General features: G+C 40.1%; 1 protein-coding gene across 1 annotated transcript in view; it reads right to left on the reverse strand.

Annotated features, from left to right (window-relative positions):
- LOC125634897 (protein eyes shut homolog) overlaps positions 1-20187 on the reverse strand; it is a 411142-nt gene that overhangs the window by 203867 nt on the left and 187088 nt on the right. Inside the window, exons 2-3 of the mRNA XM_075126511.1 lie at positions 9455-10328; positions 8261-8374 (exon numbers count right to left, since the gene is read on the reverse strand). Of these exons, the coding sequence (XP_074982612.1) occupies positions 8261-8374; positions 9455-10208 (868 nt within the window). The 5' untranslated portion in view covers positions 10209-10328. The remainder of the gene's footprint in view (positions 1-8260; positions 8375-9454; positions 10329-20187) is intronic.

Consider the following 20187-nt stretch of genomic DNA (forward strand, 5'->3'; position numbering starts at 1 on the left):
GGGCATGCTGGCAGCACAGGGCCAGGCGTACCAGTGTGCATCTGACCATGCCATACATGCCCCATTGCCCCAGCAGAACCCCCGCCCACCGCTCGCCTCCTGACCTGATGGCTGGAGCAAAGGGAGGAAGTGCGGGGGTGGGATCCCAGCGGTGCTTACCTGAGGTGGCTCCCGGGAAGTGACCATGAGGTCCCTCTGTCTTCTAGGCCAGGGGTGGCCGGAGGTGTTTCTACGTGCTGCGCCTGCCACTAGCACCAGCTCCACAGCTCTCATCGGCCGGAATCATGCCAATGGGAACTGCGGGAGCAGGGCTGGCGGGTATGGGCAGAGCCACCTGGCCACCCCGAGCCTAGGAGCCAGAGGGACCTGCCTTGGGCGGGGGTGGGATCCCGGCAGTGCTTACCTGTGGTGGCTGTGGAGAAGCAGCTGGTAGTTCACTCTGGCTCCTAGGGTCAGGGGTGGCCAGGGGCCTCTGTGCACTTCCCACACTGACAGGCCCCACCCTACAGCTCCCATTGGTTGCAATGGAGCTGGTGCTGGTTACAGCTTGCAGAGACACCCCACCCCCTGGGCTGCCCCTATGCCTAAGGGCCACAGGGTCCTGCCAACCGCTTCCTGGGAGCTGCATGGAGGTGATGGCTAACTGGGAGCTGAGCCCCTCCTTGTGCTTCAAAGTGTACATAGGAGTTGTATTAATTTAGATGGAATAAATGGGCCCAAAAGTGTCAAAAGGTGTTAACATGACCCTGTCACTATCCAACATTAAAAAATGTTAAACAAGGTTTATGGTTTCATATACAGAGACCTCAGCCTGCTTGATACCAGAGTAAACACCTTATTAAACTTTTAAACCTTTTATTAAAACATACAGAAAAGAAGAGGGAAGACTAAAGCATTTGAAATGTAAAGTACTAAGTAAGGCTTTCATTTTAACATCCCGTCTTTGCTTTCCTGTTAGCTGGAGAGAGATTTTAGAAGGAAGCTTCCCCCACTCCCTCCCCCCCCCCCATGCATCTTATAAATTCTAATCACTGTCCTTTTTAGGGAAAGAGATGAAATTAGTTGAAAATGACTGAAGCAGTTACTGCTGCTATTAAAGTCTAATCCCTTGTCCTAGAAGACAAAGCAAGGCAAACACACAAATGGGGAGAGGAAAGAATAGCAAAGATAGAAAAGGCACCTTCTGACTCTGGTGTTGACTCCCTTGCAACTTCACTTCTGGAAAAACAAAGGCATAGCACAAGCTCCTATACGCCACCTGAGACCTTGCAAATTTGTACCAGCACTGAGCTGTTTAGGGCACTTCTTTCAGCTTCCTCTTTCTGGTAACAGGCTCACAACAGTGTCGCAAATTATACAGTCTTGACTGGCTGAGCCAGACTCTTACTAGACAGAGGGCTAAAGGAAAAGGATAGGAAAGAGGAAATAAAATGGGAAAGGAAAAGGACACACTGGTGAGTGCACATGTGCACGCACGCATGCATGAGAAAGTTTCACATCCCAGGTGGTGTTCAAGATTTAGCTGGAATTGGCACTGTCATCTGGGTCACTCTCTCTGGCCTGAGCAGGACATCTCCCAAAGTCTCAGTGTTGTCACATTAGATCCCGGGGACCCAGGCAATGGTGGGGGTTCAGCCATGATGTAAAGCTTGCTCCTTCCCCCTCTTTAAGTTAAGTCAGCATTATTCCCCAAAAAATCTCTTTGAGGGCCCTAAAAGGGAGTGATAGCCTGTTCCCTCACTGTTTTGTTCACCAGTTAGGCCTAATCTCCAGCACACCAATTTTGGCCTATTAATTTACCGTTCCACATATCTCTTGTTTATCAAACATGATCTTAATACAATCCTTGAATTATATCAGTAGGTCTTTTCGTTTGGAATAATTCAGTGTGTCTCCCTTGGGCATCTTTTCCCATCACCATTTATTGTTATAGGTTATTGTGACATTTTATAAACTTTTTCACAGTTGAGCTCACCCTTATGGTAAAACTATAGGTACTGTTATCACAATAGATTGTACCGGGGAGGGACTCTGCCTCCTCTTGGCCAGGCAGGGGGTGGGAGTAGGGGAAGCTAATTAGCTCTCAACACTGCTACCAATTTTAAGCCTTCCCAGATGTCCAGGAGCCATCTTGCTACCCTGCATTCCCTCCCTCTAGTTGAGGTATACTGAACTGTGTTTCCAGGATATTGTGGGTCTAACTGATTGCCTGGTTTAGGATCAGGAAAGATTTTCTTCCATTTAGCCAAACTGGCATGGATACAGAGTTTTCCATCTTCTATGCAGCATTGTGAAGGCCAGCTTAGGTTAAAAAGTGTAAGAATAGAACATTACTGATAGGAGATAATCTAGGAATGTTTGTCACAAATTGTGGATGATTTTCAGTGTGGCTAAAGAGTGAACGGTTCAGCTCCCATAAATAAGTGAGATCCAGGATATGGCTAATAGAGATTCTGCCGGTAAAGACAAGAGGCGACCTAAAGTCTTCACAGACTGATGTTCCCCCTTCGTACCCTCTACCCCCACCCTCCCTCCCGTGGGGGAAGGTGAGGGGATTCAGAAGTGGGCCCAGCCCTGGGGGGGTCGGCTAAAGAGGGTCTACTGTGTGTTATTGGTTACAAGATAGCATCTGTAACCCTACACTGGACTCAATAAAATGTCTGGTATGTAAGGTTAGGAGGTGTATAGCGCTACTTCTTAAGTTAAAGTTGTGTCCTGTGTCCACCCAGGTTTGCCTGGTGAACTCTGTCATTCACTTGCCTCATTTGTAAAACAGAAATAGAAATATCTACCTGACAGAAGGATCATGAGTCTTAATTAAAATTTTTAAAGCACTTTGAAGTTTTTTGATAAAAGCACTATTTGGTCTAAGTACAAAATATTTTATTACTGATAATGTAATTTTTGGTGAATTTAGCTTTGTTTGCCCCATTAGAAAATCAGCTTATTAAAAACACTAATTTGAAATGAAACCAATAGAAAATGTTGTTTTTTTCTTTCTATATTGACAAACTGAAGGCTGACTACAATAACAATCTAGCAGGCGGAAAAATCATCCCTGTACAGGAATATTCCAGAAAGATTTTAACTTGAAAAATCTGAGTTATAAAAAAGTTTTTGATGCCTCAAATATAGCAGTTGCTACTGGTGAGTAGATGAGAGTGACACAGGCCCAACCATGTGCAATAAACTGTTAGGATGAAGATAGGATCTGTGTACATTACTCTGTATTCTAAGTGCCATGCAGGTGGCTGAATGTTGCTGATTTATCAATGAATAGCAAAGAATATAATAAAAATAACCTAGTTCATTCTGCTATTTGAAAAGCTATTAGCAAACTAGTTCATTTTATTTTATTTAAATAACTTAAAATGAACAGTGGTCCCAACTTCAGCCCCAATGTTTCTAGCAGCCTTTATTATTTTTCTAGTTTATTTAAATCAAAATAAAAGTTTGAAGGGCTAGAAAAAAAATATTTCTGCAATGAATTCAATGTAGATTGAAAGGTATGATGAACTTTATTTCCGGCTCTTTATCTGGCTAGGGCAGTGTCAGCACCGGCAATATTCATGCTTTGCAGAACTTCAGGGAAGACCAGGAAAAAACATCTGCTGAATTCAGCCCTTTTGGGCATTCCTCTGGCTGGAGTTTCATCAACTAAACTGTTCACTGTATCACACCTCAAGTATACATCCCAACAGAATCATAAACAATACACTCAATCTGCACAGCAACCATAAACGTTTTTGTACAGCCACCTATTTCAGAGTTTAGTTTAGAGCTGTCATTCTTAATCCTCCTTTTATAATGGGACAATTTCAATGTTTGGATTTTGAGCTAATTATTTCATTCTTCTCTTTTTTGGTAACTTTCCCCAACTTCTCTAACAGTTTGCAGAATTCAGTTTGTTAAAGGGTTATTAGTTGACATATTGGATTTGTGAGTCAGCACAACATATAATTTACTCCTCCAAGGTCTTGATTTAAATTAGGTTATGCCGAGGTTACTGGAACTTGTCCTCATATGATAACTTAATAAGATGAAAATTAGTTCAGGTTAGCCAACTCTGATATATAGCACACTGGGTAGCTCAGTGATCCTGAATCCAAAGCTATTTTATTCAGTAATGACTGTTTTGTAAAATACAAGAAACATATCTTTCTTATATTGTTCCAGTAGTAATTATGTGTTATAAAGTACTAGAGACATACACTTTATCACTACTGAAAGCAATAGATTAATCAATGCCAATTTTCTATTAATGAAGACAGAATTAATTATATGATGCAGGAAGATCATTACAACTCTTAGGTACTTTTTAAAAGATAGGTTACTGAACACAGATGTTAAATTGCTGTGCCAAAATAAGAAATATAAGAAAAGTAAAATCTATTGAACCAGACGCTCAGCTTGAGTTACTTGGTGTAACTCCATTGATTTATGTTAGCTGAAGACTTGGCCCATAATGTTTCCTACTTTTTATGACAAATAATCATTGTTGGCATCAGATAACTCCCTCAAAGTTGTAATAAAATATATTGAAAAATTGTGTTAAGAGCAAACCTATAGGGAAATATTTTCTATTAGTTAGAGCAGATTACAGGGATCCATGATTCCCAGTATCTATTCCTGACTCTGAACCACACATGAAGGGTATGATGTTATAATCTTGTAGTAGTTAGGTAGTCTGGATATAGTATCTGGTTCATATGTGGTGGGCAGATAAATTGTTTAGTTGGGAACACAGTGTGCGTGTGTTGCTCCCTGTGGTCCAGATGGAGTAAGGGGTGGGGGGCTGATCTAGAGGAGGAGGGTGAGAAGTCATACTGGGGAGGTTGGTGTTGGAAACTTAGCTGTGAATTTCCTGCTTTTAAAAGGCAAATTATTTACAAACTTCTCTTTCAACAATTTTATAAAATACTTTGAGATAACCGAATAAAAGTATCATCATCATCTCCTCCTCCTCCCAGTGTCAAGGTTGGGTAGGGCTGAATAAAAGGCATGATAGAGGTACAAATTCTTATATTGAAAGTGCTGGTGACAACCTGCACTACTTAAAGTTTACAGTGCTTGATACAGGCATGACCAGCAAACAGACACAGACAAAGTAATATGGTTAACCAACAGCCACATCATTGATATAAACACCACCTGAAACTAACAAAAATCTATAGTCCCATGCAATATACAACCTTTCTATGGACCAATTACTAAAGTGAATATGGCCACCTTAGCACTGCCCCTAGAGATGTCCAAAAATGTTTGGCAATGCCTTCTCCTTGTCCAAAGAAATGAGAACCTCTCACAGAAGCTCCTCTCTTCATCTTTAAAATTGAAGTACCATCCTACCTTAACATTGCCCAACTTTGTCCCCAAGTTCTGAACGTCAGTGTTGGCCCCTGCCAACTAAGCTACTATACCGATCACTGCCAACAAGCTATAACATCACCACATGATATGTCACAGTGGTTTTGGTAAGGCACACAACCAAAAAAGAAAAACAAAACAAAAAGCCTCCTAAAAAGCCTACAAGACCACTTAACCAGGCCAATCTACAGTTTGGGAAAATTCCTTCCTGATCCCAAACTGGTTATCAGCTAATTCAAAGTACAAAGGACAGAAGGTCATGCATCAAACCAATGACACCCAATAAACTAAGCAGCTGGGATGCTGCAAGCCCTGGCAAAAATGGCCTAAAGCCTTTTGATAACATGGTCTCCCACTCTACAGGAGACAGGCAGCTCCAGTCATGGCCCCATTATGGCCTTTATATAGGCCAGTCAGACTATCAGGGGAGGCTGAAGAGATCCATCCCACTTCTCAATAGTACGTGGAGACTCCAGGAGACTCAAATGCTCAAGGTATAGAACTCAACTCCTTAGCTGCTACTTCTTCTCTTCTCTCCCACATCATTCTGCCCTCCTTAGAGAAAAAAGGCCCCAAGGACATCCAAATCAATGCTCAGTCCAACAGAGAAGGACCTGAAATGGATGTTTATCTTCTGACAATCCCACCAAACATCCATCCTGGTAAGCCAGATGGACGTTGCCTTTCTACAGGTATTGAAGATACACAATATTTCCTACAACCTGAGGGTGAATCAAGCTTAAATCCTTTATATTTTCTTATCACAATATCAGATTCTCTTTATCATAAGTATTCTGTGCTACAAATACTGAGGATCCCAGTTACAGCTGAGTGATATTTTCATTGTTAACAAATTATCCATCAAAGGTAATCTTTTTAATTTTAATTGTTGTTTGTGAACCACAGGTAAGCCAATCCTGCAAATGTATTAGAAATTCATATACATTCAATTAATAGTTAGAGAACAAATTTCAGCCAATAGTTTTTTGGAGGGGGAATTACTGACTCTACTTACTATTAATTGTTTGGTGTCTGTTAATGGCCACATATCATAAATGCACCCTAAATGGCTAGCTAATATCTTGTAACTAGGAGAATATTGAATGGTTGAATAAACAACAAACAATCCATTTGTGTTTTGAGTTTTCAGATTGAAAAAACAACATTCAATATAATTCAAGAAGCTTCTGATACACACAAACATTCTCAGGAATAATCTGGCCTGGGTAATTGCCTAAATACTTGCAAACACTGAATCCTATGACCCTAAACTGGAAGCACAGTTTAGTTTAAAAGGTGTAAGAATCGGCATTAGGAGATGCATATAGGAATGTTTAGTTTTTATGGCAAGTTGTGGCCAATGAGGATAAAGGCTAAAAGAGACAGCTCCCACACATAAATGAGACCTGTGATATGGCTTGTAGAGAAGGGGTGATCTGACATCTTTGCAGACTGAAGTCCCCCTTGTTATCCTCTACCCCACTTGCTTGTGGCAACAAGGTTCAGAAATAAGCTGAGCCCTATGGGTCAGATTGAAGAGAATCTACTCCAAGTTATTGATTATATGGTAAGAACCCTTGAACCTTGCACTGGACCAAAGCAAACATCTGCCGTGTTTGTGTGGGTGAGTAGATAGTGTCCCTCCCCCCTTGTTAAGTTAATAAAGTTGCAGCTTGCTGCTTAAATTCATCTCCATATCTGTCTTTTACTCACCTGAATACCTTGTTCACTTGCATATCCCAATCAAATTACTAATTGCCCTGTTCTTGCCATTTGCGGATGTCAGGGTTTTTTTTTTCCTATAAAAGCTGATGCTCCACGCATAGTGACACTTTTGGAAGTGATACCATCCTTTGAAGCTAGTTCATTTTTGGTTTATGGTTATATATATGGGGTCATTCTGATAAGATTGCTCTTTTCACTATTACTGATGCTATTATTCTGGCACAAGTACAGTGTCTTCTGTAAAATATAAAATACTCACTCTGTCAAGTTGGCCGTAGACATTGTTTTGGTCAATATAACAATGACATGGTTTTAGATGTACTCTTTGTACTTCTTTCATGGAAGTATCATAACTACTTGATTTCAGGTTCTAGATTCTAGGCTATAAAGCCAGCATGACCCTACCAATTGGGAGCGAGTGATTGTCTATTATCTTCAGGCTCAACACTACCGGATCATCAGACTGCTGATTTCTAGAAGTATTTTTCTTCTTATTTCACTCCCACATGCAGTTAAAATACACTGAACCTGGTAAAATAGAAGTCATGGACAGTCTAAACTAGGGGCAATGTTCCCTCTAATTTTTGACAGGCCGTGTGTGCAAAAAAATTCTTCTGTGCAAATTTTTGACAGGCTGTGTGCAGAAAAAAATTCTTCTGTGCAAATTTTTGACAGGCTGTGTGTGCAAAAAATTTCTTCTGTGCAAACTTTTCTGCTTTTGTGCAAATTTTTGTGCGTGCATTGTTTCACCATGTGTGTGTGTGGGGGGGTTAGGATCTGTGTGTGTGCGCACACGCGCACAGCTTAGGGGGAACAGTGCTTAGGGGTTCTGAATATTGGGGCCATGAGCAGGTGGTAGGTAGCTGGCAACACCCTGCCATTTGCATATTACCAAAATGGAAGGGGAGACCCATATATATATAGGAAGGGGATCCAAGTATGGAAAGGATTGAGAGCCACTGCCCTTACATTTGTTTATTTTCACCTTTTGCCGTAAGTAGTCTCCTTCTGAGTTCACACGAGAAATATATGTTTCAGTTATGATTAAAATTAACTTTTCCTCACAGATCTCAACTAGGAAACTGCACAACAACAGCTCAGTCTGTTTCGTGTAAATTTCTGCTTTACAATTATCGTTATAGCATAGAAAATAAAATGAATTTCTTACCTGTAAAGTCTTTGTCACATTCACAAAGAAAAGTATTTGGAGTAACATTGCTGCAGTTGCCATTCAGACAGGTATGGGGCTGGCACTGTCCAATTATTTCTGAACAGTTTTTACCTAGTGAAATCATAGTACAATAGTTAGTTAGCTTTTTATGACGAGTCAATTATATACTCAAATTTCAACATACACACACACACACATACACCTATGTGAATAGAATATTAAGCTTGCAAATTTCAGCCCAAATAGTTTGTCTCACAAAAAGTTATAAGCAACTGAAAACAGTTTTAATGGGAAGTGTTGAGCAACTTTAATTATATGCATTTCTATCAGACCCAAAAATATTAAGATACAGACATATGACTGATTCAGAGCTATTGTTGAACCTTTAATGTAGTATACATTATTTGTTTCTTAGTTATTTGAACATAGCTTATATTTACTTCCTAGAAACTTCAAATCCTAGAAACTGCTCAAATGTGGAATCAGTTTTTGCATGAATTTTGCTTAACATGCAACTCACTGGAAATTACTGCACCAATCATAAATTCCTTGTACTTTACAGTATATGGGTCTAAATACCATATAATTATGCTTGCCATTTGAATTGTTGCTATGATATTATTCACACTTGAGCAAATATTCTGTTTTGTTAGCATTATGGGAGACATTTTCCTTCACTTACACCTGTGTAAGCACACCTGTAATATCTGATTTTTAATCTTTGTACTCCTCCTTTCCATACAGTTTATTTAATATTAGAACTATACTGGCAATATAAATTGATGGCAGTAGCTGAATCCTGTCCAGTACAGTCTAGAACAGTTAAGCATATTTAACAGTATGTTCAAATAATGCTTGAATGAATTCCCACTGAAGTCATTAGGACTAAGCAATTGGCAGCCTTACATTTCAGCAGAGTTCAAATCAGCACCTTCCACAAAAAAACAGGCACAATAAGTACTGCAAAATCTGGTCCTAAATTATTGCACAAATTTACCATAAGAAAGCATTAACCAAGTGTACTGTAATTGTGTCAATAGGCCATCAGAAGCACACTCACAAAAGAGATCTATTTACTGCATTTACGTTTTTACATTCGTTTCAAGAGTTTGTTTAAAGTTTACAAAATAACATTATATTATTCTACAAATATTATCTATCTATTTGCGGGGGCGGGGGAAAGGATATTACCTGCAAATTGTGTGGGACAGGCACATTCATAGGAATCCCCAATAGTTCCTTCTCTTGTGTTAATACAGGAGGCATTGTTGTGGCAGGGTTTACTGGAGCATGCATCAAACTCCTCGCAGAATCTTCCAAAATACTGTTGAGAACAGTGGCAGTTATATGCCTCATCCCATACATGGCTTAAGCATCTGCCATGCCTGGAGCAAAAGGGTTCATTTGAAGACTGTTGGCAAAATTGCTGCTTCACTGTTACATTGAGCCGAAGGCCCAGGTTGCATAACGGTGGTCCTTTGGTCTGAACTTCTGCAAAATAATGAGTTCCAACTCCGAGCCACCGAGGGTCAACTTGGTGCATCCCTCTTAACCTGCAACCAAAAATCAACTGATCTTGAAGAAAGCCTTCTGAGGGGCACCTAATAAATTCTTCCATGGAAACATTCCCCAAATTCATCCCATGTGACTGAAAAGATGCTTCTGAAGATATGAACAGACTATCCCCCAACTGAAGCTGAAAAGGACATATTTGAGGGACATTCAAAGCCTCCTGTTCTAGGATGTTCCTTTCAATATTGGTATTTATATTCCAGCAATCTGTGTAGAAGTTCGAGCAGATGTTATTCATCAGAGTCCATTTCATGATGTGCTGCTTTGGTTGTGCGCGCCATTCCACACTCATTTGCCTCTCACATATTATCTGTCCATTTGCAGTGTAGGTTTGAAGATACACCATTACAAGAATGATTGATTTTATAGTCATTGTTTAGGCTAGTGAATTTGAGTTCTGTCTCAATTGCATAGGTACTGAAGACAATTTTAGAATAAGTGTCCCTTATTCACTGGGATCTGTCTGCATTTTCTTGTTTGTTGTAAAAATTGCCTTTAGGAATACAAAATAGAGAAAGAATATAATGTCTGTTTTCAGAGAAAGTACAGTAAAATATCACTGTAGCCAGAAAGCATTTGATACATTCAATACTAGTGATAAATATATCCACAATGGGACAGAGTTTGATCTTAATTACAGACATATAAAGCTGGAATAAATCCCCTCAAGCAATCAGAATTACACTATCACAATCACAGTCTGACTCTGTCCCTTTCTCTATTACAGCTGAAGATCTGGGACCTGTTTATATATAAGGTGGGGAAAAACTTTGTTATCTCCACTTTAACATGAGAAACGGAGCACAAAGAGATTAAACGACTTGCCCAAGGTAAGGCACAAATTCTGTGGCAAAACTGGGATCAAGGGCCAATCTGCACTTTAACCATAAAACAGTTCTTTTCTGATAATTAATACAAAAATTTAGGATAAATTTCCTAGATTTCAAAGATTAATATTCCGAAGTTTTGTAGGTCTGGATTACGGCCTCAGTTCATCAGTGCACATGAGGAGGTACTTCACTCTTAGCATGTCTCTCCCTTTTCAGCACGGCCATTAAGCAAGTACTTAAGTCTAATTGAAGTAAAAGGAACTTAAATAGGGGCTTAAGTGTTTTGCTGAACTGAGGCCTAAACCACTAGATCCACATAGCCCCAAAGCAGGATTTAAATGATGCAGTGGGTCTTGTTCCAGCCCTTCACAATCAGATCCACTTCATCCTGAGAGAATGAGAGTTGTTACAGTAAAGAAAAAAAAGTTATGGGTTTATTCTTGTTGGAGTTCTATTTAAAGCTGTGGAAACCCAGAAAAATTATGTGTAGCACCTTTAAAAATTGCCAGCAGCTTTTAGTATGTGTTAACAGTTTAATTTTCATTTTAAAAAATAAAACATTTTTTTTCTTCTGGTGCTATCATACTTTTATATCCCTAGTAATTTTCTTTTAGACTTTGAAATAGTTGTCGTTCAGTGGAAATTTATGATAAACTAGAGGCCATGTTTTACAATAAAAGTAATTTAATAAAAAGAAACAATAACATTTCCATGTTGGTATTTGTGTTCATTGCTTTTTTATATTTTTACTGCATGTAGAATGACAAACAGATTCTCACACTTCTGTTAGAATATTTCTCAGTGTATAAAGTATTCCATCTAAAACACCATGTTAAAGGAATATTAAGGTTGCAAAGTCAAGCACTCAAAATTCAGGAAATGTCAGAAGTAAGGTTCCTGTGCCATCATAATTTAACCACCTCATGCATTGTTTCATGATACAATCTTTAATTATATGATCACTTTTTCCCCCCACACAGGACTCTTGCTTCAATACACAAGATGGACTTGCTCTGGGGATGAATCAGGGTTGTGTAATGAAGGAAAGTACTCTGTAGGACTCCTTCCTCAAAAGCTAGGTGTATAGTTGAATACACCTAATCTTTGGGATTCCTTGTCCAAATCTTAGTCTCCAGCATATCCAGTCTTCCTCCTCAGGGTCTTTATCCCAGGCTGTCTCTCAGACTCCTTGTCCATCTAGTCCCATATCTCCCAGCCACCAGGCTCTTTATCTGATGTTTCAGAGTAACGCCGTGTTAGTCTGTATTCGCAAAAAGAAAAGGAGTACTTGTGGCACCTTAGAGACTAACCAATTTATTTGAGCATAAGCTTTCGTGAGCTACAGCTCAAGCTTATGCTCAAATAAATTGGTTAGTCTCTAAGGTGCCACAAGTACTCCTTTTCTATTTGATGTTGGCATCTCGGTCACAAACCCAACTTCCCTCATTGGCTCCCAGACTCAGTCTCTTTGCTTATCCAATCTTAGTCCTCCCACATCTATCTCCCAGTCTCACCTCCCACCCCCTTGCCAACTCACAGACTCAATCTACTGCCTCAGATCTCTCTACAGTCCTGCCTCCACGTTTGCTCTTTTCTCCTCTGCATTCAAGACAAACTGCCTCTTCCACGCTGATTGGAAACTAGCAGTGGGATCACAGGAATTTTTTGTTTTTCTCTCATTTCTAGTGTCCAGCACCACAGTGTCCAGCAGCAGCCAAATCAGCAATGGTAAGGAAAGTCTGTCTAGTCCCTGCATCCTCAGGTTGGAACATGCTAAATACACACAGAATCTTCAGAAAATATAAATGCCAAACTACAGCAAGTCTGTCTTGACCATGTGTGAACTGTGATTTTCCAAATGTTTATGATTTGACCAGATTATTTTGTGTTTTCCCCTACAGAATGGCAAAAGGTACATCCCTGGTATTATGTTTTGGAACAAGGACTTCTCATTTGGCAGGTGAGCCTCCTGCCAAATGTGAAGCCCTTGTTCCAAAACATGAAGGTACTAGAGCTTCTCAGTGACATGGTTTTAAGATTTTTCTCCCCCAGAGTGGCAAAAGCAGCATATTTCCCCGTCATCTCTTTCTTGGAAATGGCTGAAATTTTATTTCTGAAATTTTCAAATAAATAATTCAGCCCTGGTATACATCTAGCATAGAAAAGTTGAGCTTGAACAGTTAAAGTTTGGGAATGTTATAAGAAACTGAAAAAAACTTGGCCTTATAATTGGAATTATCAAGGCAACATTAACTACAGGTGATGCTACCAGCTACATCTATAATATTTCTCTGAGAATAACTTATTTCAAACATCAAAATGGAATTACAATCTATTAAGTTTTCTCTTCTGAAAGAAAAAAAAAAAACTCTGCCACTATTTGCAACAGTGCCGTTCTCAAGGCCACATAAAAGATGAGGGTTCCTGCTGCTGGGTCTGTGACCCACTTAAGTAAAACTGTTTGTTATTGTAAGGTTAAGATAATCCAAAACTTGGAGGATAGGAGGTACAGATGGAGCTCAACACCAAAGTATGAGATCTCAGTGAAAGCCAATGGGAAACTGAGAACGTGAGACATCAGATCATGTTTAACAAATCTGTAACAAGAGTAGGCATGTGGAATATATGGACTTTGAACAGTACCAGAAAACTACATGAGAAATAAAATTAAAAAAAAAAACCCCTCAAACCACACATTTAAACATACATGGCATCAGTGAGACAAGATGGGCAGGGACTGGGAAGTGGTGCCTCTCAGAAAGAGGAACACACAAAAAAAGTATACATATTATGCTGGAAAACATCACAGTGAAGACCTTGATGGCTTGGCGGCCAGTGAACAACAACAGCCAGGCTGCAAACAAGATATGTCAAGTGTACAAGAATCCAAGTGTATGTACCAACAAATGGAGCAGGTGACAGTATAAAGGATATTCTACAAGTAGGTGCAGCAAGTATTGGATGACTTGCCTAACTTTGACATCAAGCTGATGATAGGCAGTTTCAGTGCACAAATTGGAAACCACTGTACTGCCTGGAAAGGAGATATGGGCACAGCAGCAGAAGGCATCTGAACTGATAATGGTGAATGGCTCTGGATTCTGTGGCACAAACACCCTAAAAATAGGACACAGTCTCTTCCAACATAAGAGGACCCACAACGTCACATGGAGATCACCAGACAATGTGACTGTCAACCGGATAGATCATGTTGGCATATCTAAAAGATGGACATCCTCTTTGAAGGACATCAGAGTCAGCAGAGGAGCAGATCTTGGCTCAGATCATGATCTTTTAGTGGCCATGTCACAACTTAAACTCTAAAGATGGACAAAAAGTGTTATAGAAATACAGACGTTCAAGGACGCAGAAACAGATCAGATTCTAGACTGCACTTCACAACTGTTCCAGTATTTTACAGGAGCTGATGAAAGTCTGGGAGAACAGAGAGTCAAAAGGGAAGAAGACAGTACTGAAGATAGCAGAGGAGGCAGTGGGCCATGAAAGAGGGCAGAAGATGCATAGATTACATCTGGAACATGGACAGGGACTGATGAGGAGAAAGCTCTGAAGGCAAAAAAGGAACAGTGCAAGAACGGCAGAAATTTTAGAGATGGATGCAAGATACAGAGAAAAGGATAAAGTAGTAAAGAGAAATGTGTGGGTTGTGGAGAAGGCTGCAAAAGCAGCAGCACAGAGGACTTCAGGAAATGCTACAGAATAGTGAAAGACCTCTCAGCAAGAAACAGACCATCATAGATTATGCCCATCAGGGACTCTAATGTGCAGATGTTGAAAACTCTTGAGGAACAAGCCAGATGATCGAAAGAACATGGCCATTCCATATCAATCTGCCATAAGCTGATGATTACACACAGATTCAAGAAAAATGTCAATGACAAGTTAGAAGTAGTAGAGGGACCAATAATACCTTATGAAATTAAAGAAGCCATCAAAGGCTTTACACAGGTGAAAGCTCCTGAGTTTCACAGAACTCAAGCAGAGATAGTAAGGTGGGAAGCAAAATTCTCATTGAGCAACTAATGAAACTAAAAACATGAGTGAAAGAAGAGGTGCCACAAGACTGGAAAGATGGTATCACAGTGGCATTGACAAAAAGGGTGATCTGATTGGTTTCTATTATGTTGAATGGAATGAAGAGGCAGTGGATGAAACTGTGAGAAGAACAGGCTGGGTTCCATACAGATAGCTCATGTTGTGAACAGATACTCACTCTTTAACAGATCATCAAAAAAAAGCTACTACTTGGGACAACTCAATCTTAATTAACTTTATTGACTTTAAAGTGTTTGATAATGTCCACAGACAAGTACTGTGGAATATTGCTAGAAGCTATGGGATAGCAGACAAGCTGATTAACATGAGCAGTTTATATGATGGAAGTAGATGCCCAATAAGATCAGAGACAGAACTAGGTGAGCAGTTAGATATTGTGACTGGAGAAGAAGGGTGTGCTCACCATTCCTCTGTGCATTGCCATATCTGGGTGATGAAGTGGGCAACAAAAGGCACTGTGGAGCATGTAAAGGGGGTTAGTGAAGACAAGTTGCCCAACCTTGACTTTGCCAACAACATTGCTTTACTAAACATGGCATCAAATGGAATGATCACCCAAACAGAGAGAACAGGAAACATCAAAAAACTGGATTGAAAGTTAAAGCAGAGAAAACCAGTGTTATGTAGGTAGGAAACTGGACAACAGATGTAAAGGTCTGCATGGACGGTAAAAAAATCAAACCAGTAGAGGAGTCCTGCTTTTCAGAGAGAGTGATGTCATTTGAAGTTGGCTGAAATAAAGATACTCAGCTACACATACAAAAGATACTCTGATACACACACCCCTTTTGGAGGGATGAACAACATCTGAGCAAACAGAGGTCTCCACACCAAACTACAGGTTACATTATACCATGTAATTGAATTGAGCATGCTACTATTTATAGCAGAGACTTAGGCACTGTCATCTTCCAGCACAAAGAGATTGGAGACTGCCTATCACAAGTGGGTGAGGATGATATTATCAGCAATCATAATCAATGGAGAAACTTGACTGCCTCATGTGTCAGTGACACAGGAAGAACTAAGATCCAAGGATTCTGAATAAAGTATGTTTAATAAGAACTTTTACATTGACATGTGCAATATGATTGTGTTTACAACAAATAGCTAAAAGTAATGAAAGAAAATCATAGTTACCACAAGAGAACAGATTAGTGCCCTGTTTAGTCCAGCATCCTGTAACTGATAGCAGCCAAAATTGGCTGCTTCTCAGAAAGCAAAGTTTAAAAGCACCCTATTGAACCTAATTGTGCAATAAGATTCCACGGGGAGAAATTCCTTCTGGAATTCCTGTTGGTGAACAGTGTATTTCCTGGATCATATAACTGTACCCCAGCAAGTATTAATATAAACATTACTGGTAGGAAGGACTTCCTTCTAGCCATTACAAATATTCTGCCTTTCAATTTCATTGAGTATCCTATTGTGCCCGGATGTGGGAAAGATTATTCTTACATAGGAGTGTGCCAATGGCCTTCCCTATCTTGGGTATTATTTCATGACTCTGCAGTATCTTCTCACCTTTGGTCGCTAATTGAGGAAGCACACAGTCTAGTGGGTTGGGCACAGAAACACATGCAAGCCAAAAGAAATATGCTGCAGGAATTTAGAAGTTCTCCTGATACTGTGCAAATCCAAAGTGATGGCATGACAGACAATAAAGTCTTAAAAATTATATTTATAGTTTGTGGAGTTTTAATCGATACAAGATAAAAATAATTGTTATATCTTTAATTAAACTAGAACATCAGAAGTTGACCTAGAGCAAGAGTTTGAGACAGGAGGCCATTCAACAGTTCTATCATTTATAAGTATTACTAGAATGGAGGCTAAGTAATATACTTGTTTTACCATTAAAAAAATGTCTATTGCTTAGGCCCATTCCTTTATTTTGTCTAGTCTTCTGTTCATATTCTGGTAGTGGTATGTAGACCATTTTGAGGGCACTGTGATAGTCATAGATGGTAAAGTCCCATAATCCTCCCTCCCCAGGGCCTCAGTGTTCCATTTTAGGACCAAGGGGCCCCTGAGTTTTTCGTACTTGTCTCCTGCACTTAGTGGCCAAGTGAATAAATTTATAGATAACTCCTATGAACTCTAGGGCATTGCAATAAACTATGGACCAAGAGATTTTAAGGATACCAAACATTTATCCCAGGAAAAGAGGAGGATAAATAAAGGAGGGCAAGAGCCAGGAACAAAGAGAAGGCAGGGGAATCAGGGAAAACAAAGAAATGAATGACTCACAGATCACACAGAGGTAATTAAATTTTCCCACTTGAGTACTCAGAAGCCCACAACAATGCAGTGACAGAAAGAACAGCAACAAAGCTCCACACAGACTTCAATAATTGGTGGATTTAGAGCTTGAAGAAGAGGTGTAGTGCCCTTTGCTAAGAAGCCAATCTCTCTTTTCTGGGTCCTAGCAGTCTCAAGCCCTGGCAGTCCCCTGATTCCTGGTGCGGGGGGAAGGCTGGGCGGGGCGTTGTCTGGCAGTGAATCCTCACAGGCACACCAGAGCATTGTGGCTCAGGCTCTTCTTTGAAGAGTGGGTTCTGCCTCAAGTATTCTGTCAGGAAAAGACAAAATGGCACTTCCCCTTTGGCTACAGGGAGCAACTCTGGGGCTGCTACTACTCTGGCTGTTGTAACCCAACTACCTGCAACCAGTTCTTTCCTAACAAACTACTCCGGCTGTTGTAACCCAACTACCTGCAACCAGTTCTTTCCTAACAAATGCTATCCGAAACCAGGCTTGCTCACATGTGCGGTGGTTTCAGCCATGTGCAGGCTCTCTGGAGCCTGTATGTGGTTGCCTGTCTTGTTCATCAGGCTCCTACTCCAGTCCCCTTAGGGTATGTCTACACCACAATTAAAAATCCACGGCTGGTCAGTGCCAGCTGACTCAGGTTCATGGGGCTTAGGCTAAGGGGCTGTTTAACTTCAGTGTAGCCATTTGGGCTCAGGCTGCAGCCCGAGCTCTGGGACCATCCCAGCTCACAGGGTCCTTTGTGCCAGGCTCTGGCAAACATGTCTACACTGCAATTAAACAGCCCTTAGTCTGAGCCAGCTGGAATGGCCCAACATCAGGGTTTTTAATTGCAGTGCAGACATACCTTTAGGCTGTGTGTGTCCTTTCAAGGACAGGGAAGGCAGGCAATCTCTCTTTCACTTCCAGTCTTTGTACTTGTGCTGGTGTCTTGGGGGACAAAGGGGTGCGAATCTACTTTGTTCAATCCTGTAGACTGGCAAGGGGCATACGTAGATCTGCAAGAAACTACAGTCACCTGCTTCAAAATTCCCATGATTGTTTCCATTTTGAAATCACTCCATAACCTTTTGAACCACAAGATACTATCAGGGGCTTGGTTCTCTTTCAGAATTGTGCCAGAGCATTCACTAATATCATTAGAAATTATTATATCAATTTTGCTTTTTGGAGCTGATAGGACTTTCCATCCAGGATCCCCAAAACTACCACCACTGACCATTTCACTTTCATTAGCTCTATTACGAGAATTAAAATCCTTGACCAACATTCCTGTATTTTGACACATTCCACACTCACCAACCCATCTTTACAGATTTTCTTTATAATTAAACTGTCAGGTACTACCAAAAGAGTAATTTATAAAGGCTAACTTTATTGTTCCACTTTTGGAAAACAAAGTTTCCCCATCCTAACTAAAGGGCCAGTTCTTATCCTTATACATATCACTTCCTTTATTCATGTAATCTCATCTGTCACCCTGTGACGATGACTGCCTAACCACAAACACACACTATTTCTCTTTCACCTCTTGTGCACCTATTCTTCCATTACAAAGCATAACAAAATACACCATAGATAAACAGCACAAAGAGACTTCCACACAACTTTCTTGCCTCTCGCCAACACATTCTCCAAACACTCTCCCCCTTGACTTGTTACTCCAAAATATATATATTGTCTTAGTTACTGGTCCCATTTCCTCATCAACCCAGCAAATTGCCACCCAAGTGTCAGTAATCCGCTCAAGAAACTGGTTAATTGATTTCAATGAATCCTGCAGTCTTCCCAACGCTTCAGGAACCTCAGTGACCAGGGTGCTACAGGTAACATGCTGTCACATTCCCTTATACAATATGCATAATTCTGAGGTTTCATTACCACTTACAAAGCATGTTTGTGCAGTGGTATTTACAATTTGTAAAACTGCTGAGCCATTAAGTATATAAGTAATCAGTAACATTTCAAAAGATGTTTCTTTCTTTATTTCCCTTTGCACAGTACAGTGATCATATTCATGCATATGCCTAAATGAAAAATTGCTGTGGGAGTATTTAAACTCTTGACATGGGGAAAGAGCTAATTTGTAAAAGCAACAGGGAAAACAGAGGAAGGTAAAGTTCAAGGAAAACATAAGCAGGAAGGGCATAAACTAGTTCATTAGTGATGCCCCCAGAGGGGAAGATGTGCTACTGGGTCCATATGCTGGACCAAGGAAAGTTTTCTGGGAAAGCCCAGCCAGCAATCTCTTCCCTGCTCTCAGAAAAGCTTTTTCCCCCCAGGGTTCCCAGTGCAGCCTCTGCTGCTGCAGCAGGGGCGGTGCAGGTCCAAACCTGGATTAGAATGTTCATGTTCAGGTATTCTGGCATGCTGCAGAAGAAAAATGGCAGTTTTCAGAGTTTATCTTTCAGCCAAATCTAAACAGAATTTCACAGGACAAAGAAAATGCACTTATCTGGCTCCAAGGTTTTCTTCCTCCCTAATTACAAAGGCCTGCTTCAAACTATGGAGGTGTTATAGGAATAATTTATAATGACAATTGGTAGGCAACTCAAACATAAGTGTCACTTTTTATTATTTTTTAGTCTTCAAAAGATCTGATAGTCAGCAACATTGCAACCATGCAAAGTAAATGTAATACGTTACCTTTCTGAATTGTTAGTATTTTACAAGCCATTTGTGCTTACTTTGCACAAGGTGTAACTAACTATTCAAGGTGCAAGGCAGTGAACAATCAGTCCCAAGCTCTTGTAGAGGTTGTAGCATATTCACAAGACAATTTGATGATGAACATGGATGATGATAAAGGGCACTGCTATTCTTTGAGGCTTTAATGGAGTGGTTGCTTCTGATACATTTCTTTAAGCAGTTTGCCTTATTAATGATGTTGGAGGTGAGGTGGGGGGACAACAATATATTTAACTTGGGCAGGGATCAGAGCTCTGTTTACCACATCATACTAACTTTGCTTTCAATGTTTAAAGTCAAAAATAGATTATTTACTTATTTCAATACATCCAATACAAAATTCTTAAAGTCAATATCTAATGCTGAACATCCTTAAAAGATTTCCATGCAATGAAAAACAATATGGGCAGCTCAAAAACTACAAGAAGAGTCTAAATATAAATGAGAACACTAAGGAAGAAGAAAGCTTTACATTAATTACTTTTC

This window comes from Caretta caretta, chromosome 3, assembly GCF_965140235.1.
Source record: "Caretta caretta isolate rCarCar2 chromosome 3, rCarCar1.hap1, whole genome shotgun sequence".
Classification (NCBI taxonomy): domain Eukaryota; kingdom Metazoa; phylum Chordata; order Testudines; family Cheloniidae; genus Caretta; species Caretta caretta.